At 34.2% G+C, this 24,602-nt stretch overlaps 2 protein-coding genes and 1 pseudogene across 13 annotated transcripts; 2 read left to right on the top strand and 1 right to left on the bottom strand.

The window, feature by feature from the left end:
• The first annotated feature begins 4,862 nt into the window (after window positions 1-4,862).
• Window positions 4,863-10,425, top strand: ADT2 (arogenate dehydratase 2). 3 transcript variants are annotated; one of them, XM_011035922.1, is made up of 13 exons: window positions 4,864-5,264; window positions 5,346-5,413; window positions 5,540-5,632; window positions 6,649-6,849; window positions 6,920-7,000; window positions 8,032-8,127; window positions 8,209-8,286; window positions 8,396-8,485; window positions 8,589-8,656; window positions 8,808-8,889; window positions 8,962-9,037; window positions 10,047-10,361; window positions 10,404-10,425. In XM_011035922.1, exons 1-11 carry the CDS (start codon window positions 4,991-4,993, stop codon window positions 9,019-9,021), a joined length of 1,191 nt encoding a protein of 396 aa, XP_011034224.1. In that variant the 5' UTR covers window positions 4,864-4,990; the 3' UTR covers window positions 9,022-9,037; window positions 10,047-10,361; window positions 10,404-10,425. The 3 variants fall into 3 exon arrangements, with proteins under 3 accessions (XP_011034226.1, XP_011034224.1, XP_011034225.1); XM_011035923.1 differs by lacking the exon at window positions 10,404-10,425 and adding an exon at window positions 9,894-9,932 and having other exon boundaries at window positions 10,047-10,360; XM_011035924.1 differs by lacking the exon at window positions 10,404-10,425 and having other exon boundaries at window positions 4,863-5,189; window positions 10,047-10,360.
• A 1,115-nt stretch (window positions 10,426-11,540) lies between these two features.
• Window positions 11,541-15,300, bottom strand: LOC105132444 (sodium/hydrogen exchanger 2-like; annotated as a pseudogene).
• Window positions 14,978-24,239, top strand: LOC105132423 (uncharacterized). Of its 10 annotated transcripts, none has more exons than XM_011035929.1 (12): window positions 14,978-15,399; window positions 15,800-15,886; window positions 16,042-16,128; window positions 16,354-16,400; window positions 16,550-16,607; window positions 18,020-18,133; window positions 18,400-18,525; window positions 20,336-20,447; window positions 21,015-21,103; window positions 21,916-22,136; window positions 22,556-22,766; window positions 23,145-24,239. In XM_011035929.1, exons 2-12 carry the CDS (start codon window positions 15,805-15,807, stop codon window positions 23,195-23,197), a joined length of 1,200 nt encoding a protein of 399 aa, XP_011034231.1. In that variant the 5' UTR covers window positions 14,978-15,399; window positions 15,800-15,804; the 3' UTR covers window positions 23,198-24,239. The 10 variants fall into 10 exon arrangements, 8 of the variants coding, with proteins under 8 accessions (XP_011034231.1, XP_011034233.1, XP_011034228.1 ...); XM_011035931.1 differs by having other exon boundaries at window positions 15,780-15,886; XR_843572.1 differs by lacking the exon at window positions 14,978-15,399 and having other exon boundaries at window positions 15,406-15,886; window positions 23,145-23,663; window positions 23,816-24,239.
• The last annotated feature ends 363 nt before the right edge of the window (window positions 24,240-24,602 follow it).

The following is a 24,602-nucleotide window of genomic DNA, read 5'->3' as shown; positions in this document are numbered from 1 at the left end:
AAGAAAGTTGGATTTATCACCTTGCCGGACCTATAAGCACCTAGGCTTGGCACGTAATCGAGCCCAAGAAAGTTGGGTCTAGTTTCTTGCTAAACCCACAAGCGATTGGGTCTAGCACATAGTCGAACCCAAAAGAGTTAGGTCTAGCACGTAGTCGAGCCCAAAGAAAATGGGTTTGGAACCTTATCGGACCTATAAATACTTTATCTTGGCATGTAGTCGAGCCAAAGGGAAATGGATTTTGTATCTTATCTGACTCATAAATACTTAGTCCTAGCATGTAGCTGAGTCTAAAGAAATTGAGTCAGATATTTTGCCAAACTCATAAATGCTTAACCTTAACACATAGTCGAGTTTAAGAGAGTTGGGTCTGGTATCTTATCAAACCCACAAGTGTTTAAGCTTGGTACATAGTTGAGCATAAAGGAGTTAGGTCTAGCACTTTGTTACGCTGATAAGCACTTGGGTTTTGAGGTTTTTTTTGAAATATTTTGGAAAAAATCAGACATTTTAATACTGAATCTATATCATATAGTGTAAAAATACAACCCAATATTAAAAACAATTATAAAAAAACATGCGAACAAATCATAAATATTTTGAAATGACCCTTAAAAGTTTTGGATTTTTTAATATATAATATTATAATATATATTATTATAATTAAATATATTATAAAATATATGGGTTGGGCTGATTGGTGGCCCAACAAATCTAGGCTCATTTTTTGGGTGGGCTGGACTCGGCCCAACCATAAATGAGTTGGGTTACTATGTATCTAGCCCATCAAAATTTTAAGCATTGGCCACTACATACAGTGGCCATGGAGAGGTGTTTGGGGAGAAAAATAAGTGGTTGGCTTGCTTGGATAGAGGAGAAAAAAGGCTGGCAGCATTCCAGGAGTTGTAAGGAAGATCAACGAGTGCTTGGTGGTGACAACGATGGTTGTGGCGTGAGGATGGACCTAGCCAAAATGGTGGTTGAGAGGGGGAAAAGAAAAAAAAATCAAGTAAAAATGTTTTTTTTTTCTCAACTTTGACTTCTAATTTTTTCACGCTCAAACCATAAAATCCACCCCCGTATATAGAGGTTGAAAAAAGAGCAATTTTGTTTTTATTAGGAAAAAATATTTGCCCTTGATTCAACTATGAAGGATTGAAATTGTTGGTTCAAAGTAGGCACTATAATCTGTTAATAAAAGGATGTTTGAGTTGATATTTTTAGGCTGGCGTAATAATCGTTGTGTTTTTAATCAACCTAATCGGACTATATTAAGTTGTAGAGAAATGTTAGGTGATCATTTTAGCTTAGGAGTTGTCAAATTTGATGGAGATATGAAGCATTAAATGCACCTAAAAAGTAACCACACAAACAGTTTTTTTCGAGTAAAAAATGAAGAAAATGATAAATAGTAACTAGATAATGTGTTATCTGATTTTTTTTTCATATTTTTTTCAAAATGATGCCATTTTGGGGTTTTGTAAGGTTTTAATTTAGGGTTTTGGCTAAAGTTTAATTTAGCTGTCAGACTTTTAATTTATTTTAAATACACCTCTAATTGATCATGAACTTTTAATTTAATATAATTTAGTTTTTGAAAACTGCAATTTTGACCCTGAATTTTGGCGTCTTTTTTATTTTGGATTTTGGTCTCAAATTCTTCAATTTAGCTTCAAATTGACTATTAGATTTTTAATTTTTTTTAATGTTATCCTTGATTTCAGTTAATTGAGCCCTTGTAATTTAATGCGTTTTGCAAATGGTCTTTGGTTGTAAAATTTTTTAATTTAACCCCTAATTAACTCCAATACTTTCATTTTCTTGTGATTTTCCCCTTAATTTCAATTAATTAAATTAATAAAAATTAAATTTGTTATGTTAAAATTTCAATATTTTCAATTAAGTTCAAATTAGGCTCCCAAACTTAATTTTTTACCAATTAAGCCTATAATAAAGTTAATTTGATTCATTTAATGTATAATTAGTCATTGCACTTAATTAAATCCTTTACTTGGACCCAAATTAAGTCTTAAACATAATTAAACTTTAATTTGACTCATTATTAAATTAAATTTGCCTTTTAAAAATCTAGTTATATTCGTGGACTTAATTTTTATGTAAATTCATCCAATAATCATTTAATTTGACATTAAATCTATATTTTTTTTTCAGTCTTAGGTATAATAGAGTACAATTAAGCCTCAAATTTTCTTAAAATTAAAATTATTATTACAATATCCAAAGTAAAAAATCTCTTGGTTCAAAATGATTTTCCTATATTATTAGTTTTTCTTTTAATTAGTCATGTAATTCTAAGATCGAGATATGAAGCATTAAATGCACCTAAAAAATAATTACCTAATCAGTTTTTTTTTTTGTGTAAAAAATAAAGAAGATAATGAACATTAACTAGACAACGTGTCATCTGATTTCTTTTTTTTTTTCAAAATGGCACCATTTTGGGGTTTTATAGGGTTTTAATTTAGGGTTTTGCTAAATTTTAATTTAGATATCCAACTTTTAATTTAATGCAATTTAGTCTTTGAAAAACTGCAATTTTAACCCTGAATTTTAGAATTTAATGCAATTTAGTCTTTGAAAAACTGCAATTTTAACCCTGAATTTTAGAATTTAATGCAATTTAGTCTTTGAAAAACTGCAATTTTAACCCTGAATTTTAGAATTTAATGCAATTTAGTCTTTGAAAAACTGCAATTTTAACCCTGAATTTTAGAATTTAATGCAATTTAGTCTTTGAAAAACTGCAATTTTAACCCTGAATTTTAGAATTTAATGCAATTTAGTCTTTGAAAAACTGCAATTTTAACCCTGAATTTTGGCGTCTAATTTAACTTCTAATTGACCATTAGATTTTTAATTTTTTTAATGTTATCCATAATTTCAGTCAATTGAGCCCCTATCGTTTAATGCCTTTTACAAATGGTTTTTGGCTGTGAAGTTTTTTAATTTGACCCTTAATTGACTTCAAGACCTTTATTTTCTTATGATTTTTTTCTTGATTTCAATCAATTAACTTGATAAAAATTAAATTTGGTCTATTAAAATTTTAATATTTTCAATTAAGTCTAAATTGGGCTACTAAACTTATTTTTTCACTAATTAAGCCCCTAATAAAGTTAATTTGATTCATTTAATGTATAATTAGGTCCTTTAATTGGATCCAAATTAAGTCCTAAACATAATTAAACTTTAATTTTCCCCATGATTAAATCAAATTTGTCTTTTAAAAATATAATTATATTTTTTGACTTAATTTTTATGTAGATTCATCGAAGAATCATTTAATTTGACCTTGAATATATATTTTTCCTTCAATCTTAGGTATAATAGAGTATAATTAGGCCTCAAATTTTCTTAAAATTGCAGCTTAATTTTTATGTATTTTTAAAATCCTCCTCGACTTACCTTCTCCACTTCATCAACTTTTATTTTTTTTGAAAAGAAAAATATATAATTTTAGGGAGTAATTAAAAAATAGGTTATGACAACTAGAAAGAAAAACAAAAATTATGTGTAGAATGGCTTTTGTCCCATTGATGGTAGAAAAAAAGAGGTAGAGAATGGTTTCCTTAATAGAAATAAAAACAAAATAGATGAAGAAATAAAGGAAAAGAAGAAGTCTAGAGAAGGGAAAAGAAAGCAGAAGAAAATAGAAGAAAGATAGTGATAAATAGTTTTTTCTTTTTCTATGTAAGAAAAGAAGAAGAGAAAGAGGTCTGGTGTGTTTTGTTTTCTCATGAATGGCAAAAAAAAAATTGTATTTTGATACTTTCGTTGCTTTGGGATGAGAAATTGAGGCGAAGAAAAAAAATAATAAAAAAGAAACAATAAATAAAACAAATAAAAGAAATGTTTTTCCACTCGTAAAAAGATAAGAAATTAAAACTAAAATCATTGTTACAATCTCCACGGCAAAAAAATCTCTTAGTTCAAAATGATTTTCCTATATTGTTAGCTTTTCTTTTAAGTACTCATGTAACTCTAAGATCAAGAAACCTTTAACATGTAATAAGGCTATTAGATTTAAAATTTATATTCAATTCTCTCCCAAATTGCAGCCATGTACAAATAATATATTGATTGCATTTCCACATACAAATATCATTAAATATAAAATACGCAAATAAGGTTTTCAATTTCTAAAGGTTGAAAAGGTTTTGCAAAATCATTCTTTTTTTTTCTTTTTTTTTTTAGGGAAAATGAAAACTAGAAATAAAAAAAAAACTAAACACAGAAAATAAAATTTATAAAATCTTATAAGTAAATTGTAAAAATGAAATAAAGTCAAGTGAAATATTATTTTGAAAAGTTTGTTAGAGGAAAACAAGAATTAATTATTAGAATTTAAAATCAAAGTTTCTTTTTCATTATTTTGAAAAGTTTGTTAGAGGAAAACAAGAATTAATTATTAGAATTTAAAATCAAAGTTTTTTTTTTAATCTTAATAGAAACAATATGGTTAAATCTATACTTGTCAAACCTAACATGCTGGTTGATTTGATATAAGTCATAATCAAATTAATTTTTTTAAAAATTAAAAAATATATAATCTTGAATTTTTCTGAAAAATATCAATAAATTTTTAATTAAATAAAATTAATTTAGATTTCTAACCAGATTAATTCTTATTATCTATTGTGAAACACCACTCATATTAAGCTTTGAACCGGCCTAACAAGTTAGATTAAATTTAATGAAGTTAAGGCTCACCCTAATTAGGCCTTAAACATGTTGGATTAAAATAGTTTTTTTTCCTCACCAAAATTGTTTTGTCTTATTTTAAAGTTTGTTCAAATAAAATAGTCAATGGAAGCATTTACGGTGAAACAAACGGCGCTTAAGATCCACCCAAAAACATATTGTTTATTAGCGTTCAGCCGTTCACAGCTGTGACGAAAAAATAAAAAAGACACGAAGTTCTCCCTTGCCATGCATCAAGGCTAAAGCCAGAAAGAACGAAAGAAAATCAATGGCAGCTTTCGCGATAAAATCCCTAGTAAGCCAAATCACCGCTAAACACTCACCGTCTGATCGTGCGTCATCCAGAATCGAAATCAAATCAGCACTGATTTCTGTGAAACGGCGCTGCGGTAGCAAAATTCCAGTCTTGGCGGCTTCAATTCACAGTGAAAGCGACCAAACAATTGAGGCGCTGAAGAAGAAGAACGGTAATGCTAAAAACATTCAATCTAATCTCTTGCAGGATGCTGAATACGATGTCGCTTCGAAAGACGCCCATCCAAGTACGGACACGCAAAGCTTCTAGTGTAATTATTTCTTTTAGATTTTTTTTTTAAATTTGAAATTTTTTTTTTTTGCTTTAGGACCATTATCATCTACTCATTTATCAAATTCAGTATCCAGTGGGTCTTGCCTTCGCGTTGCTTACCAGGTAAATTATTTTATTTTATTTTATGTTTTGAATGTTGATTTTTTTTAAATAATAATCAATGAATATATTTATTATATAATTGATTAAAATCTTGAGATTAGTAAACTTACTTCTCTGTTCTAATAGGGAGTTCGTGGCGCCTACAGTGAGTCAGCAGCACAAAAGGCGTATCCGAATTGCGAGGCTGTCCCATGCGAGCAATTTGATACTGCTTTTGAAGTGAATTCTTGAACCTTATTTATTTATTTTTTTTACATTTAAGTTGGCAGATAAGTCATATGGTCTTCAATTTTGCAAATTCATGCAATAAAATGTTCTTTTTTTTCTCCTTTTAATTTTTTGATGTTCGCATTTTTCAGGAATTTTAGATTGATTAGTTCATAGTCAGTGGATAATGATGCTTTTGGTTGTTGGTTTTCAGGGATTAATAAAGGTTTTTATAGTTTCTTGTGTCTTGTTCTGGAGAGAAGATTTATCCTAGGATTTTTTTTTCAGCCCGAGACGATTGCATGTTTGATACCCTTTTCATAAAAAGGTGGTAGTAAAATCTGAATAAAAACAAAATTGCTTTCAAAGGCACTCACAGAATGTCATATTTTGAGATTAAGGAGCTATTTGATGTAGGATGACTTTCATTAAGTGTCCTGCAAATGATTCGTGATGTTGGAGAATTAGGAATTTTTAGAAGAAATTAGAGTTTCATGTACAGAGAATAGCAACAGATGTTAATAATGCTGCATAGAATAGCGATCCTTTCATAGGCGTCAAAAGCCCTAGGAAGGATGTAGAAAATTAAACAGTTAGAGGAAAATATACATAATATGAACGCCTAATTGATATTCTTATTCCTAAAGGCTAAGTTTCCCAGGTAGACTAGGTTTACAAGAAATCTCAAAATAAAAATTCAGATTAAAATAATTTATAAATTTCTCTTTACTTGGCTTCATTACTTTTGTGATTTGGCAACACATTCAATGATTTTCACCAATAAGTCAAGGCTTTGAAATAGGCAGGGCCTGTTCAATGGTTCAAAGCGTGTAACCAAACTTTAATAGATGACCAGGTGGAACTGCTTTCCCCACAACCCCACTCCTCCCCAGCCCCCCCCTTTTAGAATATCATGTTGTGTCTTTAACCTTTTCATAACAAATGTTATTTTTGAACACGACAATGTATTCTAGGATCCTGTGTGAGCTGCAATTTTTCTTATCTTCTTTGCTTCCTTTTCTTTGCAGTCAGTTGAAAGATGGCTTGTGGACAGAGCAGTTTTACCGATTGAGAATTCGCTAGGCGGGAGCATTCACAGAAATTACGACCTGTTGCTCCGGCACAGGCTGCATATAGTAGGAGAAGTGAAATATGCTGTTCGCCATTGCTTACTAGCCAATCATGGTGTTAAAATTGAAGACTTGAAGAGGGTTCTAAGTCATCCGCAGGTATACCATACATACCTCAGCTCCCTAGACCACTTTCATGAAGATTAATCCAGTAGTTGTGACGTTTCAGGCTCTTGCTCAATGTGAAAATACTTTAACAAAGTTGGGATTGGTCAGAGAAGCAGTGGATGATACCGCTGGTGCAGCAAAGGTAGGCCTGAACTTGGGATTTTGGGTGTTGATTTTCTTCTCTCACGGGTCTTAGAGTTCAACATCCCCTTTCTGTAGCTAAATCAATATGAAATTGCTTGAATATATTGTCCTTCTAGCATCTCAAAAAATTCTCTCATCCATCAATGGGACTGCTATGAACCACTATTATTAGCTCACCCTAAGGCTCACTGACCATCCCTGTCATGCTCAATTGCATTTTAGACTCGTGTATGTTCATTTAAGGTGAGTTCAACATCCCCTTGTTGTAGCTAAATCAATATGAAATTGCTTGAATATTTTTTCCTTCTAGCATCTCTAAAAATTCTCTCATCCATCCATGGGGCTGCTGTGAGCCACTGTTATTAGCTCGTCCTAAGGCTCATTGACCACCCTGTCATGCTCAATTGCACTTTAGATTCGTGTATGTTCATTTAAGGTGAGTTCAACATCCCTTTGTTGTAGCTAAATCAATATGAAATTGCTTGAATAGTTTTTCCTTCTAGCATCTCTAAAAATTCTCTCATCCATCCATGGGACTGCTGTGAACCACTGTTATTAGCTCACCCTAAGGCTCATTCACCAACCCTGTCATGCTCAATTGCATTTTAGTCTCTTGTATGTTCATTTGAAATTGTTGCAAAGTAAGATTTTGTGACGAACTGAAAGCCATCCTTGACAAGTGGAACAAAATCCAGAAAGGTTTTTTCTGAAATCTTATGCTTATGTCCGTCTCTCACATCTGTTCTCTCTCTAACCTCCCACTTTTTTCCTCTCCTGTTCTGTTCTTTTCTTCAAAATTTAAGACGTGCACTTTGAATCTTGTATGAAGATCCCCAAACATGACATTGACCAGTAAGCTCCAAATAGTTTTCCTATTGTTAAGATATTCATCAATACCTTGAACGGAATTTAAAGAATCTCTGGCTCATTTTCCTCAAATTGCAACCTACTTGCTATTTAATGTTGGATATGGAGCACAATGTTGCAGCCTGTTGTTATGACTGAGTTGACTTCATTATGATCATGTAGCATGTTGCACTTCAAAAACTAGAAGACACGGGAGCTGTTGCTAGTTCTGCTGCTGCATCGATCTATGGATTGAATATATTAGCTGAAGATATTCAGGTTTGTATTTGCATGCTCTTTTGTGGTATATGGTCAGAGTGTGGCATATACACTGCTTCACTCACAGCTTTCTTCTGACAGGATGATTCTGATAATGTCACACGATTCCTTATACTGGCAAGAGAACCAATAATTCCAGGCACAGATAGGCCTTTCAAGGTTAGTCCCTTCCATGTCGCTAAACTATTGGCTGTTAAATTGCTAAGCTATTGTTCTGTTACATCCTGAAAAACAGATTTTTCTAATAAGTTTGTTTCTTGAGATCCAGACAAGCATAGTTTTTTCATTGGAGGAGGGTCCTGGGGTGCTTTTCAAGGCCCTTGCTGTTTTTGCTCTTCGGCGAATCAACCTCACTAAAGTAATTTTTCTTTTTTCCCTGTGGCATATCATCATTGCGAGGCTCAATTTGCAATTATTGTTTTAGGCTGTGTTATTCCTTATTCCTTGGTTCTTGCAACCAGATTGAGAGTCGTCCCTTGCGGAAGCAGCCCTTGAGAGCATCTGATGATGGCAACAATGGGCTTCCAAAGTAAATTTACTGAGGAACTTATCTTCATTTAATCCTAGACTGCTTATATATATTAGTTGATAATTAGATTCTGCTTCTTCTTCGTGCTGTTTTCTATTAATAACAGACCTTCAAAATTTTGGCCTGATTTTTTTATATAATTGCTCTGCAGATACTTTGACTATCTATTTTATGTGGATTTTGAAGCATCAATGGCTGACGAGAATGCTCAGAATGCCCTCAGGCATCTTAAGGTGCTCTTTCTTCTAAAGCCTATTACAGAAGTATTTGCCTATAAATGACTTGAATTGATCTTTCTCTGGCAGGAGTTTGCTACATTCTTGCGAGTTCTGGGGAGTTATCCGGTGCACACTAGCATGGTGTGAATGACCTTTTGTTCTGGTAAAGATTGAAACCTTCAAATTATTGATTACTAGATAATTGATGGATTTCAAACAGTTTTGTGAGGTTATTATATGAAGAAAACAAGTATGATTAATTTAATTTTGAGAGATTTTCTTCCAATCTTCTAAATCTTGTTTGGCCTCCACATCTGAAATATTGATTATGTGATCCTTAATTCAAATACTGCTTCACTAACCTGGCAACGATTACTCCTCTTCTGTTAATGTAAGAGTTAGTTTGGATTAATATCCTCATTATTTGACCCCCAACCTTATATATGTTCTAATTCAGTTTAGGGATGATCGCTATTCAAAAAATTTTGATTTGCCTGAATTTTCTGAACTACTTTGGGTAAAATTCTTTTTAAAATTTTTGGAGAATGGAAAATTCAGGTAATTCTCCAAATTAACTTTGAAGAAAATTGGGTAAGGGTTCAAGGGTTTCAGGAGACCTGACTTACATGAAATAAAAAAAAATCAATTAAAAATATATAAGTATTTATTACTAGGTTGGAAAAGAAATAAAATACATTGGGCGAAAGGAGACTCAAATTATTTCAGAAAATTCAGGTAAATCCGAAATACAATTCTGAAAAAATATAACGTGGAGAATCAAAAACTTAATTTAGGTCAGAGAAGAATTTGAAAAAAATTCAAAAATAAATTCTGAATTGACAAATTTTTACCTGAATTACTTGAATGGTCACCCCTAATTTGGTTTATTGTTTTATCAAGACCCTGTTTATCTGATGTTCTTGTTAATATCAAATCCAGGCCATCTCTTGCCCCCTATTTTACCAAGACTCTGTCACTCTTTTATAATTGCTAGGCTAACATCTGGAATGTGTTGCTAGGAGTTCTTTTGAGTGCAGTAGTTTATAACCAATGTCAAGATACATCCATGTTTCTTATACCATCAAAGTTATGGTGTTCTTGTACTTGTTTTGTGTTCACTCAAAACTTTGAGCTTTTATTTTGATACTCATCTCTCCATGCTGCTGATGTAGGGATGTGGAAGATACACTACTGTGATAAGAACGGAAGCTTGGGCCATTTTCCCTATTCTGGATATGGCCTGACATTTATGCATGGAATGTGCTGATGCTATTAGAGTGCCTGGCCAATATCCAATTTCATTGAATTTTTTGTTTCATTTTCTATATATTCACGTAACTATTAGGAACCAGTTTTAGTCATTTTTTCATAGCAAGTTTTTCTTTGGTCACACATGTATAACACAATTTGTGAAACATGGAACTCGTGAGCTGGGGTGACAGCAATGGTTTTTAACTATACATGTTACAAGTCTTTCGTGAAATCAGGGTAATCTATGTAGATAAGTAGATGGTTTTTGTAGACTGTAGATGATTTTTGTAGACTTTGGTTGGGATTTGCGACAAACTGTACTTCTTAAGTGTGAAGGACATGATGGAGAGATCATGGACGAGGACTGGTCGACTTGCAGCTTCCACGAGCCTCTCGTTTCCTTTCAAGGGGTTTGGTGTTGGAACAGCTTGGTTTCATGGTTCGTTTCTGTACTAAAAGGCTAACTCCGAGGTATTTTTGGTGCATATTATGAGCTTTGGGACTCAAGTTGGTTTCAAACCCCATGTTTCAGACTACTGCAAATTGTGCCTGTGGTGGATCATCCCATTAAATTCGAAGGCCGAGTGTGCAATGGGTTTTGTGGGTTCTTAGTACATGTCTCAGCTAAGAAGACTTCGAACAAAAGAATAAATTGTGCACAGGTAGAAGTTCGCAAGGCAGTCTAACTACCAGGTTTTCACTCCTTTAACTAGGTACCTGTATTTTCTCTTTATATGTGCTGTCTATGCTCTCGGCTTCTCTATTTGTGAGATTAGTGTTTGAAAGTGTGATAATGATTGTTTTTTAAAGTGTTTTTTATTTATAAATTTATTAAAATAAATTTTTTTATTTTTAAAAAAATTATTTTTGATCTAGCAAATTGAAATAAACCTAACTTAAAAGTAAAAAACAATAACTTTGTGCAAGGGCTGTAAAACAATTAGAAGCAAACCTCCACTTGGTCAAAGTCAAAGGGGTCAGGTCTCCCCAGGACGCTCGAAAGGCAAGTTGCAAGGTTATTTGAGTAACAGAATTAGTATTACAGATTGTCAATTTCCACTTTCGAAATCTAACCACGATTGATTAATATATTTAAATCACTACAATTTGTTAAATGGAAGGGAGACACACCACGAAACAAAGGAAACTTAAACTTGTATTCAGAGTTTTGTTTTAAATGTATTTTTATGGTGGAAATATATTAAAAAAATAATATATTATTATTTTTTAAAAATTTATTTTTGATAATATCAAACGATGAAAAAAATAATTTAAAATTAAAAATAAATAGTAAAAAAACACAAAATAATTTTAAATCTTTCTTTGCTATCAAACAAATTTCACACCAAAAGCCGACTGCATGGCCTTCTTGCAAGTTTCAATGATTAGCATCCTATGCTTTTGAGAATTCTCTGTTACTGCCATTGATGAACACTTTGGTCAGTGGGGGAGGAAGGTACAACTGATACGAATCCACGGCTGCCAAAAACAGGTCGCATGAAGCCATTGTCAAATTTTCTCCAATGGTGGACTGTGTGAGAAGGGGTGCTCAAGAGCATCCTTGTTCTGGTTGGACGTGGCACATTGTAGCGGGCCTGGTTGTCTTCTGAATCTTGTCCATTGAGCAGTGCACCGCAAAGGATTTAGGACTATAGTTCAGAAGACAACATACTGGCAGTGTGCTTTTATGACGGAAGCAAGATCCTTACCAGTGGTTTAGGCATCAATCCAAAGACCTATATGGATCCAACAGTTTAACTACATCAGTCTTGTGTTTGACAAATGAAACTTCGTCGAGTCCTAAGCTGCAGTTTCCGGTTCAAGCCATTGACTTTTATGATTGTTACAAATATTGATCCATTTTCGGAGCCTTGAAAGGAAATAAAGCTGAAGTTTGATCCCAAAATCCAATCTCCAATTCAGATTCTAGCTCCCAGGGCCTAAACACCGACGGACCAAGTTGAGGGTGGAAACTATCATATATGCAACAATATGTATGCAGGAACGGTCCAACCTCGAAGAGAAAATCTGCACCTATGGTTTTAGCTTAAACATGGAGACTGTAAAATTTGTTGCACCGAGCTTAACTTTGCCGTCATTAATGTTCTAAAAGAGGACTACTTTTGAGCACATTATTCCTCTAATGGCACTGACGGATGGTTCCATGGCTAGCTATTTTAGCAGAGGTATGTTGGTAATACAGCAGGTGACTTCTCCAGCTGTTCTCCACAGGGATGACGCATTATCCCACCACTGTGCTGAAAAGGACAACTGTGATTGTGCTGGTGATCATGACTGCATTTCCATGCAAGCGAGTATGGCCTGACCTGGTGAACCGCAAGAATCACAATAAAATTATCATTTAGATGAGCAAGTATGGTAACAAAAAAATCGCCTAGGGGAAATCCTGGTAGTTGTGTCCTGTTGGCTATTCTTTGAAGAAGTTTTTGTATACTGTTGGTCTCTAGCAGGAACGTTAACTACTCAGTGCACTGCACCAATGGTGGAGATTAACAAACGAAACCAGCGTCCAGGCTCATGGCTGAAATATATTTAACTTATTTGTGTTTAACAAGAAGGAGGAAAAAACAGATCAAATCGGAAAAGAAAGCCTTTCGATCTTTTTTCCCTGATTATAAGTCAGAGCCACAGAAACAGCACCAATGGTAGTGATTCACAAACTTAAATCCAAGAAACAAGAATAGCTTGAGAGCGTACTTGTTGCTTTATACCTGTTTTCACATACAGGGACTTCTCAGTCAAGTTGGATAAAAGGGATAAGTGGAAAACAAAGGCTCCCACCAGAACCAATCCCAGGAGTCTTGAACTAACCCGAACTGATGTTCCAGGGCTGAAAATATAGAAACCAGGAATTAACCTCCACATCAGCGAATGGTGAAGATAATATTGTATCAGCTTTTATATTACGATCTTGGAATATATTTTTGCGGTAAATGATATCCCATTTTATTTTTAACCTCACCTATCACTTACAACCTTCCATTTCTCAATGTTCAAGGCATCCATGCCAACACAGAGGAAGAAGATCTCAGCAACAAACGACCAAGTAGCAAAAGCATGCCTGAAAGGGTCGAGGAAAACCGCGATATAAGTAATGTGATAGCTGCAGCAGAATTGGAAGTGAGAAACAGAATGAAAGAGATTTTGATTGAATTGCCAAAACACATTTCAGGAGAGCAGACTTTGTTGTTATCCTTGAACTTTCAGTAACATCATACCATGTGCAGTGAGGCATAACAATCCCACAAAAAGAATACAGTGAGAATGGCTGAAAACCCAATATTTCTTGCATCACATGAGCTATCATGGAATTATGTAAAAATGAAACAAACTTGAGGACATCATAAAAAGAAGTAGAACCACAATATTGGCAACAATCTGGAGATGAATTCAGATCTGATCCACTTGCAATTGAGCTGCTGTGGTTGATACTTTTTACAGCCCTAAACTTCTGTCTGTCATTGGAACCTGCCGAAGTAAAGCTTTTTGATAATGTCTGCGCCAGGTAGTCCAGTCTGCAGGAGCCAAAAAAGCGTGCAATGCACAAAACAGAATTCACCGATGAATCACATGATATGCTTGAGATAAACAAATAGAGAAAGCTTCCTATACAGAGAGGGACAGAGTTACTAGAACACCCAATATGGTGCTTGAGATAAACAAATATAGAAAACTTCCAAGAAACTCAACTGCAATGCTTGAGTTGATGAGGGATAGATCAGAGCTCTGGATTCCCTGGAAGAACCTGGAGCGTAAAGGCGTCTCATCCTGGTGAAGAACCCGCAACAGAACAATTTTAAGTACTCTACTCACTTTTTTCGAAGTGAATTGCTTCAAAAGTTGTAATTTTACCGTATCTTCACCAGCAGTAGTGTAACAACTCGAATCTCTTGTTTGTGCATATAGAATATCACATCTATGTTTAGTGTGTGTATAACAAATTGTATAAATGTTTCGACGTGTTTCAAAATTCTTTAAAATATTATGTTTTTTAAAACTAAAAAAAATTCAATAGTATTTTCAAAAAATTATCATCATAAATAAAGCAAAACAAATAATTCATAATATTTATTATATTATTAAAATTCAAATATAATTAAAATAATATAATAATAAAATGTTTAAGACATTAAATTAAAAACTAAAAAAAAGACATCTTAGAAAAAAAAAGTAGAAACACTTAATAAAGTTACCGGCTAATAAAAATTAAAAACTTGAAATAATATTTAAAAAATAAAAAGATAAATTTAACTAACTTAATAAAATAATATTTAACATATATCTTATATATTAAAAATTTAAAAATGGTAATATAATATTTTACATTACCCACGGTGATGATGATTAAAATATAGATTTTAAAAGAATAAAAATTTATTTGAAAATTAATTGAGAGATATATTTATTTTATATATTTATATTAAATTTTTTAATCAAATTATATGTTGTTGTATTTTTTTATACCAAATTAATAAATAAACTTTTTGTGTAGATAGATAGATCATAAGTCTATAATGGTATTTAGTGTTTAGTAGCCTTTGCTTTTTAAAATATTTTAATTTAAATATATATATATATAGAAATAATTTTTTATTTTTTTAAAAAATATTTTTTATATTAATATATTAAAATAATTTAAAAAATAATATTTAAAAAAAATCACGAAACGTGATTTCTACGTATAAAAATTCAACTTTGAAAAGTTTTTTATATTATTATTTTTTTAATTTTATTATCAGATATCTTTACATGTTTCTAATGTTGTTTTTAAATTAACCAAGTTGAAGGCTAAATAACAGTACTTAAATAATTCACAATCCGCAGCAGAGTGCAGGACTACTTGTGTTTAACTAATCAAAGACAGTAATTGAATGCTCACGTTTTTTTATCCTTCGTCACGCTGCTGAAGTCTTCTGGCTCTCATTGGATATCGTTCACAAAAATTATCAGACTGGAATGCTCTTCTAAAATCACAGATTGTCATCTCCTCCTCCTCCTCCTCTCAGAGAGGAGACAGGAACAACAAAAGAAAATATAAAGAGCGTACTTCTAAATTAACAAGAGACGTGTATATTCCCTCTCCCTCTGTGTTTAGGGTTTCTACTCTCACACTTTTCTTCTTCTATAATCAATCTCTATTACCTGTACTTGCATTTTCGAGACACGCACATTCTTTTTTTAATAAAGAAAAGTCGCTGATTTCTCTTCGATTTAAAGGTTATCTCATCGGTTAATTGTCTGTGCAGATTCGAGGTGTGTTTTCGAACTCTGATTTTTATTTCATTAGGCGTTTTCTTGAAATTAAATTTACGAATGCGATAATCAGGGTTGTGGATATCAGATATGTAGGGGTTTTGTGGTCCGTTATGGACGAATGATTTCAATTTATGTGATCTGGCAATGTGTGTTTTTTGCACTCTAAGCTCTAATATGTGCTTTGTTTCGCAATTAATGTGGCCGAAGCCTATATTTGTTATCTTAAAGAAGTTAGATTATTTCTTAGTTTGTTATTGTGCAATTTTGTGGTTTTTTTTTCTTTTTTGCAATATAGGTAGAGATGAGTAAATGCCTTTGTAAATGTGTAATCATTTCAATGGTTTTCTTTGATATATGTTATTAATTGAAGTGTATAGATACTTAAATTGTATTTTAGGATCAATGGTATGCTCAATTGGAAATGGGAGAATGGCTGTCATGGCTAGGCTTCTGGTGGCCGGGAGTTTGTCACAAAATACTGCAGGTAATCATTAGTCGTTAGTTCCATAATGTACTTCCATGAAGAAATTAACTATTAATGGTAAATGGAATTAAATTTATATGCTAGGTGATATTTCATTTGCTCTTTTACTTTCCATTAGAGCTTCCTCTATTCATATCGGCTTCAATTTTTTGTAGATGTGGTTAGCCAGCAGAAATTTGTCACTCGATATATTTGTAGAGAATTACATGAATCGGATGAACCAAATTTACTTGATGAAGAAGGTAACCTCCTAGCACTGCATTGATGTGGGGAAATCCCTGCCATTTTTTTTCTCTGCAGGGAGTACTAAGAATGTACATGGCATGCCAAATTAGGGATGTGCACAGTTTATGACCATTTTGCATTGTGAAGTCTTGGTTGTGATGTTCTTCATTGATTTCCTGGTCAAAGTCATTGTTTTTCCATTGCACTCAATTTTGTTGTTATTTGATCATTTCTTTTTGCAGACATGCATGTTTTTGGTTTGATGCCTATGACTGACCCTTTGGACCTGGTAAGCTTTGGCATTTTGGAATTTTAATGTTTGTTTAAACTATATTCTAGCTCATTGATTCTCCTTTCGCATGCAATATATTGTTAATACTTTGGTGTGCTTATGATATTTCTAAATTATTTTTCTAACCCTGTAATATCATTGTGAAGGTATGTTGCAATGCTTGTAAGAAGACAGTGAAGGCTAGCCAATATGCAGCCCATGCAGGTTTTGAGGTTTTCCCTTTTCAGTTTTTTCCTTTCCACTTTCTTTCTTTCCGAATTCTTGTAGCAGTTATAACAGATGGGTGTTGACATATCTTATGTTTCAAATATTAGAGCTCCATGGAATGGATAAAAAGATTTTAAAATGGTTGAAAAACATGAGAAACAATGACGTGGAATTTTTGTTTTGTTTTTAGGAATGATGTTGGCAAGTGTTTGTGTTTAATCAGGACTACTAAGTGCTTCATTCTTTCACTGTATTGATCATTGATCATTGATATGGTTGTTGGATCATGCTGCTTTACAATATTTGCTGGTACAGATAATAATATGAAGTCATGAGCACCATAGACCAAGTATTAGTGTTTTGATTGTCTTGGCACCTTTCAGTTATCAACATTATCTCCTCCATAATGTGCTAGATGTGAGCATTATCAGCGTTTATCCCAATTTAAAAGGAAAAAAAATATATATTGCATTGCTTGATTTGCACAAATGCAAGCTAGGACTTACTTTGGAGTCCATATAGGCACTTTCCTCAATACTCCAAATAGCAATGAGTTTGTAACATGTTTCTTTACTTGGCTGAGTGGCTTAATCAGGGTGTAACATGATTGTCATTGACATCAGATGATGAAATATTACAATCTCTGAATAGGTTTTTATTTGCAGTCTCTTCCAGATAGGTGCTAGTCAACTTGAAAATAGTACTTTGGTCAAAACTGATGGTGCTAGCCAGCTGTTGTTTAATCTTGATGGGATGAATGTGTACTTTTAGGCATAGTTATGAACCCGGCCCGGCCTAGTAGGTTGACCTGGGACCTGAGTGGCTCAGGGCTATGGTCGGGTTTCAAATAGGCAAAATCCAGAATTGCAATTGGCCAAGTCAAGCCCGAGTGATCCGGCATAACCCAGGTGAGACTAATATATATATTTTAATAAATCCAAAAAATAAAAAATTAACTTATGAATACTCAGCCTTATATTTTTTTTATAGCCTACAGCCACATGAAATGTTTCATAACTTTTTGATGTGGGATAACTATATATAGCCTGCATTCATATGGAATGTTTTTTAACTTTTTAATGTGGTATAGCTATATGTATGGTCTGCTTTCACATGAAATGCTTCTTAACTTTTTCATGTGAAATATTAAAATCTCAAACTTTTTTTTTAAAAAATTTTTCTCAAGTCAATCTGTGTGACCCAGGACCCGGATCCTTGGACAGGTCAACCCCCGGGCCAGCTTTAATAACTATGCTTTTAGAAGTAACTGTTTCTTCATACCGGTACATATGTGTTAATTGTTATGGGGTAATTGATTGCCTACCTTCAATGTTTAGGTATAACCCTTCAAGTTTGGCAGTGCTAGTTCTTAACTGACTTAGGTTTCTTTCTCCTTGTATTTTTTTCAGAGCTTTGCAGGCTCTTAAACGCTGCTGAAGAAATGAACCTGGAGCTTGATGGCAGCACAGGATGCAGGAAACCTCCAAGGAAGGAGAGGAAAAAGTTATTCACTGCCTATTCTAGTATCCATTGTTTTATTTTTCTTTTATTTTGAGACCTCAAAGTCAGTTTAAATCCGTATCTGGGGTTCATTCAGATGACTTTTTTTAATCTGGGGGTTGGGAGAACGCGGGGTGGGGAGGGGGTTGTTGATATGCAAAGAGATGGTGGTTTTTTTCTCATTGATTGTTACATATATGAACAAAGTTTGGTGCTTTGAGTTTTGCATATGGTTTTACTTTTATTTTGTTTTTTTATACTGGGTAATAGTTTAGTTCTTAACTTTTAGACCAAGCTACATCAGTTGGGGAACGAGAAAGGTCTGAATCCATAGTTGCAGATGATTCTGTTGCATCAGAATCGCATTTGGATGGGCAACCTAGAGTGCCTTCTTGCTTCTCCCTGGATAAAAAAAGTAAGTTATCTATGCTTTAAATTCTATCTTTATTTAATCTCTTGCCTTGCATTTTTTATATAGAAAATCAAAGGGTAATCTTTTTGAGTATATGTTCTTTCAGATGTAAGTAATTTGAGTATTGTTAACAGTCCTTGGTTAGCTGATAAGTTCTGTTTTAAGTGTTAGCTTGTACAACAATCTCTGATACTTAAAATAGTGTAGGACTGACATCTGGCTGTACAAGCTTGGAGGCCCTGGGCTGAAAAAAATTACCTTCTCTTGCATTTTTTCACAGACATTGGTCTGGGTTAACCTTGCTTTGGCCAAAGACCAGATAGGTTTGTTAAGTTTAAGGTAAGCACAGGCTACATAATCCTTGCTTAAACGAATCAAAGAATTTATCAGAAGGCAGAAACAGGGGATTCTATTGACAGGGAAAAAGCTTATTCAATAGCAGGGGATTTGAGGCTGCTGGTCCCGCTTCTTTCCTTCTTTTGAAGCTTGTTGCCCTCTCCAGTTCTTATTGTGAAACAAAAAGGCCGCCCTGCCACAGTAATCCATTGTTTGAGGTGAACAAGTCCAAGGCTTTGCACGTGAGCAAATGAGGGACCTACTAAGCAGTTCAATCCCTGTCATTTTCCCAAAAGGAGATATTCATGAAGTTTCTTGCTTGTGTCCACGATCAAGAAAGAAAAATCTTTCTAAATTGCTTCTAGTCACATCTCTTGGTTGGCATGTGAATGATGCCACATTCTCTAGAGTTGGGACAGTTGTTGGCCTCTTAATTTTAATTTTTGAGTCAGACCTGATATTTCCTTCTTTATTGCTCTACATTCAAACTATGAAAAATGTCTTTGCTGAGTTCTGTGACAAAACTTGATGTGAATTCATATTACCGTGGACTACATTCTTGTTTCAATCCATAACATTTTTCTTCTTCCAGGAAATTTTCTTGTTGTGTTGCACCTACCTTGGTTAGTGGCCAGTCTTTGTTGAAATTGTGCTAAAAACTGGATGTGCTCCTTCATCTTTGACACAAGATTCTGTGTTCCATCTATTCGTGTCTGTACTGGGTCTAATGGCTAGCCTTTGATGTAACTGCTGCTCAGTGCTTACGTGGTACTTTATTTGCATTAACCAATAAGATTACTTTGTACAGTGCTCAAGCATGTTTTTAATGTTATTTGGTAGAATGTCCATCAGCATTCGTTTGTTTGAAGACTATAGGTCTATTTTCTTATTTTCAGGTATCTGTGTCTCTGTAAAAGGTTGTGTAATTTCTTTTGTGAGAGAGGATATAAGTCCTGTAATTACTTTTTTTAAGAGAGAAATCTGATAGTCCTCCCCTTTCTCCTCCATGAGATGCAAGATCTTTGGGTGAAACTTCTCTCTTGGGTAGTCTGATTGCATTCTGTAGTGCTGGTACTTGAGATGGGGTTAGTGAAGAAAGCACTTGGTAGATATGATCTGGAAACCACTCCTTTTCTACCAAGTTGCATCCCAGTGCTTTTCCTTCAAACAGAGGCTCTCTTGTATGATACTTTTGTAATAAAATTAATGAACCTAAGCTAGCTAGATTCACTTATTTTTCCTTACAAGGAATTCAACCCACTTCACCATGGACATTGTGGCAAAAGTCCTATATGGATGAGACAATGGTTGTTCTTCAGTCAAGTTGGGTTATCCTTTTGTTATTATTACATTGGAAATCTTAAGAGAGTGATGTTTTAATCTTGCGTTCTCTACAGAGGTTTGTGTTTGCAATAGACACATATTCACACTATCCTGTTTGAATTTATTTGATTTCTTGCTTTCCTTTGTTCGTTAGGAAATTCTGCTTCTGTAGATGTTGCATCAATGATGGATGGTGAAGGAGTGATTCCTGAGAATACAGACTACTCAGCCTGTGAAATGCCACCTCCAACAAAACGCCATAAATTGTATGCTTTCTTTGTTATTTATGGCATGTGATTGCTTTAAATAGTGTTATCTGCATATCTTCATGCATCTTAAATATTGTCCATTATACTGTATGAATTTTGAATATCATATTCTGTGATGGCTTTCTCCTTTCATCCTCTTTGTTGCCATTGCACTTATGTGCAATCATGTTCTCATATTATGCTGTCATGCTTAGAAACTTTTGCTTAGGAAATAGTGTTTACTAATTTTCTTAGAATTTGTATTGCCGAATAATTAAAAGGGTAGTTAGTTTTAGTGGCTGTACAATTATCTCTGGATTCTGTTTCCATGCACCTTTATTCTGTACCTAAATGATAATGTGTCTAATCATGTTATAAGGTCAATACTTTTATTTTTCCCCTCAATCGAGAGTGCTTCTTTACTGAGTGCCCAAGTTGAGAGTGATGTGAAATTCAGACCCAATATTCTATCAAAAATATTCAAGCCTCTATATTAAACCATCCTCTGTGCCAGCTTTCTATGACAATCTTGTGAACTTTGATGCTGGTTTCAATTCCATGATCCATTGTTTTTTGTTTGTGTAGCACATCAACTGAGCACCGACTTCTATCAGATGATCCAGAAACAGCTTCTGGCTTAGCAAAAGTTACTAGCACTGTGGATCCATTTACCTGTAAGGCTAGATTTATTTTTCACTAACTTGTTCTGCTCTCTCTCTCTCCAATCACGAAACAAAACCACCCTTTTCTTTTGAAATTGTACTTTGAAAGAAATTTTGGCCTGACCATTGCACCTTCTTTGCACTCTAGTTACTGATTTGTCATGCACTTGCTGTTCCCTGTCCATGTGAAGTTTGTGTCTGTCCAAGATATCTGGCAGGCTTGTCAATAAATGTGACTTCAGATTTTTTCAGTCTAATTTTTTTTTGCTACCAAAAACATATTTTAGACAGGTTGAATATCTATTTCTTTCCCTTACACTAGAGGAAAAGGAGTAGAGCAGAATGGAAACAAAGAATCTTAAAATCTTTTCAACATTTAATTTACAACCAGAAAATGGAGTGGCATAGGTGGAAAAATTAGGTTATTGACATTCAAAACAGTGTTTTTATTTCCAACATGCCATAGTGATAACCATGCATTCACTTAGATGTTCATAACTCACCTGAGATGATCGGCCTGGATGTTTGTGCTGCTGTTGACTACATGATGTGCTCAAGAAGATGTGTTTTTTGTCTATTGTCCTTGGGGAGATTTTCAAGCACGATCAAATTCAGGAAATGACATGCCTAATGATGATGCTTGTCTCTAAATACCATGGGAGAGCCCATTAGCATTGCCTGTGTACAAAAAAATATTCTTTTGTTGCATTTAGTGATCATCTTCTCTGTAACTTTTCTGTGAAGATATCTGAACCTCTTTTTATTCTTCACTTTGGATTCTCTGCTTTCTCAATATTGGATAATGCTCTGTGGTATTAAATCAGACATTCCAGTTCCCCTTGCTACCAAAGTTTATTACTCTCAAAGAAACACTCATCTACGGTCAGCAGTTGCTTATCTGCACCATGCAGCATCTTCTGAGGGGCTTCAGAATAACATGATGAGTTCAGGAATATCACAGGAAAGCCCAATGCAACTGCAGGCTTCGTCTCAGAGGGGTTCCTTAGATGCACAAACAGATGGCCTGACCAAAGAGAAGGTTTGTGTATGTATTGTTTCTTACTTTTGATGGCTCAACTTTTATTTGGCTGTTGTAAAGGGTCTTGTCTTCAAAATCTAAGAGAAATGAGAGAATTGAGCTAGATTTTTACTTGCCAGTGCACACGCATCATAGAGTTATTGATTCTGAATTGTTGAAACCGACATTTTAATTTTTACATCTAGTGTTGTACTGAAGTTCAAGTTATAACAATGGAACCTGCAGTTTCATGCTATAACTTCCGTTCAAGAAATTCATTTTGCTTCCAGATGCTTCAAGTTGCACACTCTGGAAGTTTTCAATGCCTTGACTTTAATAACTTTCCATAGCATTAGTTTCGAAATTATATTTTTGTTTAAATTATACCTTTTCACACTGCTGAGTTAACATAAATAATATAATTGGAAGCTACTGACTTAATCCAGGTAAGGCAGAGAGATCCTTCTGTGCATCAACCAGATCAAATTCTTGCACAAAGCTCAGAGATGCGCATGGATAAATCTGGAGGATGTCCACCATTGACTAACTTCTCAAATCAGTGTCCTGTTGATAACATTCAAATACCCCAGACTGCTTCAATTGGAATGCTCAGAAGCAAATATCTTCCAAAGCCGTATTCTTTTGCAGGGAAGCCAGGTGGTCTACTAATTTCTTCTACTGTTACAAGCTCCATGTTTTTGAATCAGCTATAGGCTAGGCATGATCGCAGTTAGTAAAATGGAAAGTTTTAGACAATTTCATTAAAATTGCTAATCATAATTGAGCTTATTAATTAGTAGCCTGGCGTTTGTGTTCATGAATTATTACTGCAACTGTTTTTCAAGTTGTATGAATTTTTTATTTTTCAGTGTTTAAGATTGTCTTCTTGTGCTATCATTACCATCGCAATGATGCTCACTTTGTCCAATGCATGTTTATATTTGTTTTCTCATTTCCTTTTCCATTCAGCTGCCTGTAAAGTCCAAAGAAGATGGAGATAAAATTATCTACCTGGTGACAACTCTGTTTTTGTAGGTCAATCAATTGGAACTATGCAGCAACCAAGTGGAACTGTCCCTGTTTTGTAGAAGGCCATGTGGGAATTTTGGCTAGGCAAATATGTATTTAATACCAAATGTGAGGTTAGGATCCCTTTTTGAAACCACAAGCAAATCACCGCAATTGTTCATTCTAGCCTTCTGTGTCATATTTGACATCTGACTACTGTTTATACTTGAATAGAAATTTTTTTAAAAAAAAAAAATCTTCATTGTCACAGTTATAGACTTGAAGTTCCTTGATAGTGCAAATTCACACTGTTTCCTTAATCTTGGTCCTCCTGGATGTTTTTCACCTTGTGATGATGATTTTGTTCGTTTCTCTGAATCTCCTGAGGTTTCATGAGATCGTATGTTGCAAGTACATGTGCTTATCTGGGTTCCAAGATCCTGGTGAGAGATGTTCATAGTTATCCAATCAGTGCCGTGTGAAATGAGGAGCCGCAAATTGTGTCCTGCCAGGAAATTCTTCTCGTGTCGACAGTAAGTGATACAGGTAGTGATGGCAAGTTGACTTTTGAATCATCGTCTAACTTGCTTCCCAGAATTCATCATACTGATTTTTTGGGGGGGAGGAATGGGGTTGATTTACAGTTAATAGTTTTAAAATTGACATTTTGTTACTGTACTCCACATCACACTCGAAAGGGGAGTGAGTGAAGGAAGTCTAGAACTGCAAAAAGACGTCGTTTTCGTGATGGCTATTGGAAGCTTGGTGAGGAGGAGGGGGGCACTTGTTGCCTCAATTCAAAGAGAAATGAAGGTGTTTCTAACGAGCAGGATGCGGTAAGTTGATTCCAGCATATGCTTATTATGGAGATGCAGTAGGAATGGACTAATTGCGATTATCGAGAGATTTGGACAGCCTTGTGGATTTAGCTGTGGGTAATTAGATGTCTTAAGCTTTGCATAATTGCCTAGTCTTTTCTTGTTCACTATAAAATATCTGCTCATGTTGATAGTGTGGCTGGCCACCATGGCCTACCACATCGCTGCAACTGGATGAATCATTGTCTTTTATGGAAGACTTTATCATCGATGATGACGAAGGTAGCTACCTTGCATACCAAAAGTTTTCTTTCTAGGTGAATTGCCCCTTTGACCTACACCCACCCATGTTAGAAAACCTTGTGATTTATGTGGAATATAATAATAATAATAATAAACCTTGATAATGTCCTGCCCTATATAAAAAATATCGCACCTAGGAGATTAATATCCTGCCAGCTCTGACACGCGCTGGTCTTATGCATGTTGCCATGTACTTGAGCAATCAAGTTGGGGGGGGAGGCAAGGGAAGATGCATGCTGGAGGTTGCTTTCAGCCTTTTTGATTCTCATATTGTTAATGTGTTTTAAAAGCCTCCAATTATTCTCCTCCTAAAGTGACATTTTAATACTAAAAAGAAAGAAGTCGTGTGCTCTTAGGAAAAAGA

This window comes from Populus euphratica, unplaced genomic scaffold, assembly GCF_000495115.2.
Source record: "Populus euphratica unplaced genomic scaffold, PopEup_1.0 scaffold85.1, whole genome shotgun sequence".
NCBI lineage: Eukaryota > Viridiplantae > Streptophyta > Magnoliopsida > Malpighiales > Salicaceae > Populus > Populus euphratica.
The sequence above is the reverse complement of the archived record's forward strand: the minus strand, read 5'-3'. Positions and strand labels throughout refer to the sequence as shown.

Coding starts and splice junctions, on each gene's coding strand:
- LOC105132423 (XM_011035926.1), top strand. CDS start 15,757: ATGTTATTAATTGAAGTGTATAGATACTTAAATTGTATTTTAGGATCA. Junction 16,401..16,549: donor TGACTGACCCTTTGGACCTG/GTAAGCTTTGGC, acceptor ATCATTGTGAAG/GTATGTTGCAATGCTTGTAA. Junction 16,608..18,019: donor CCAATATGCAGCCCATGCAG/GTTTTGAGGTTT, acceptor TATTTTTTTCAG/AGCTTTGCAGGCTCTTAAAC.
- ADT2 (XM_011035922.1), top strand. CDS start 4,991: ATGGCAGCTTTCGCGATAAAATCCCTAGTAAGCCAAATCACCGCTAAA. Junction 5,414..5,539: donor GCCTTCGCGTTGCTTACCAG/GTAAATTATTTT, acceptor CTGTTCTAATAG/GGAGTTCGTGGCGCCTACAG. Junction 8,657..8,807: donor GGCAACAATGGGCTTCCAAA/GTAAATTTACTG, acceptor ATTGCTCTGCAG/ATACTTTGACTATCTATTTT.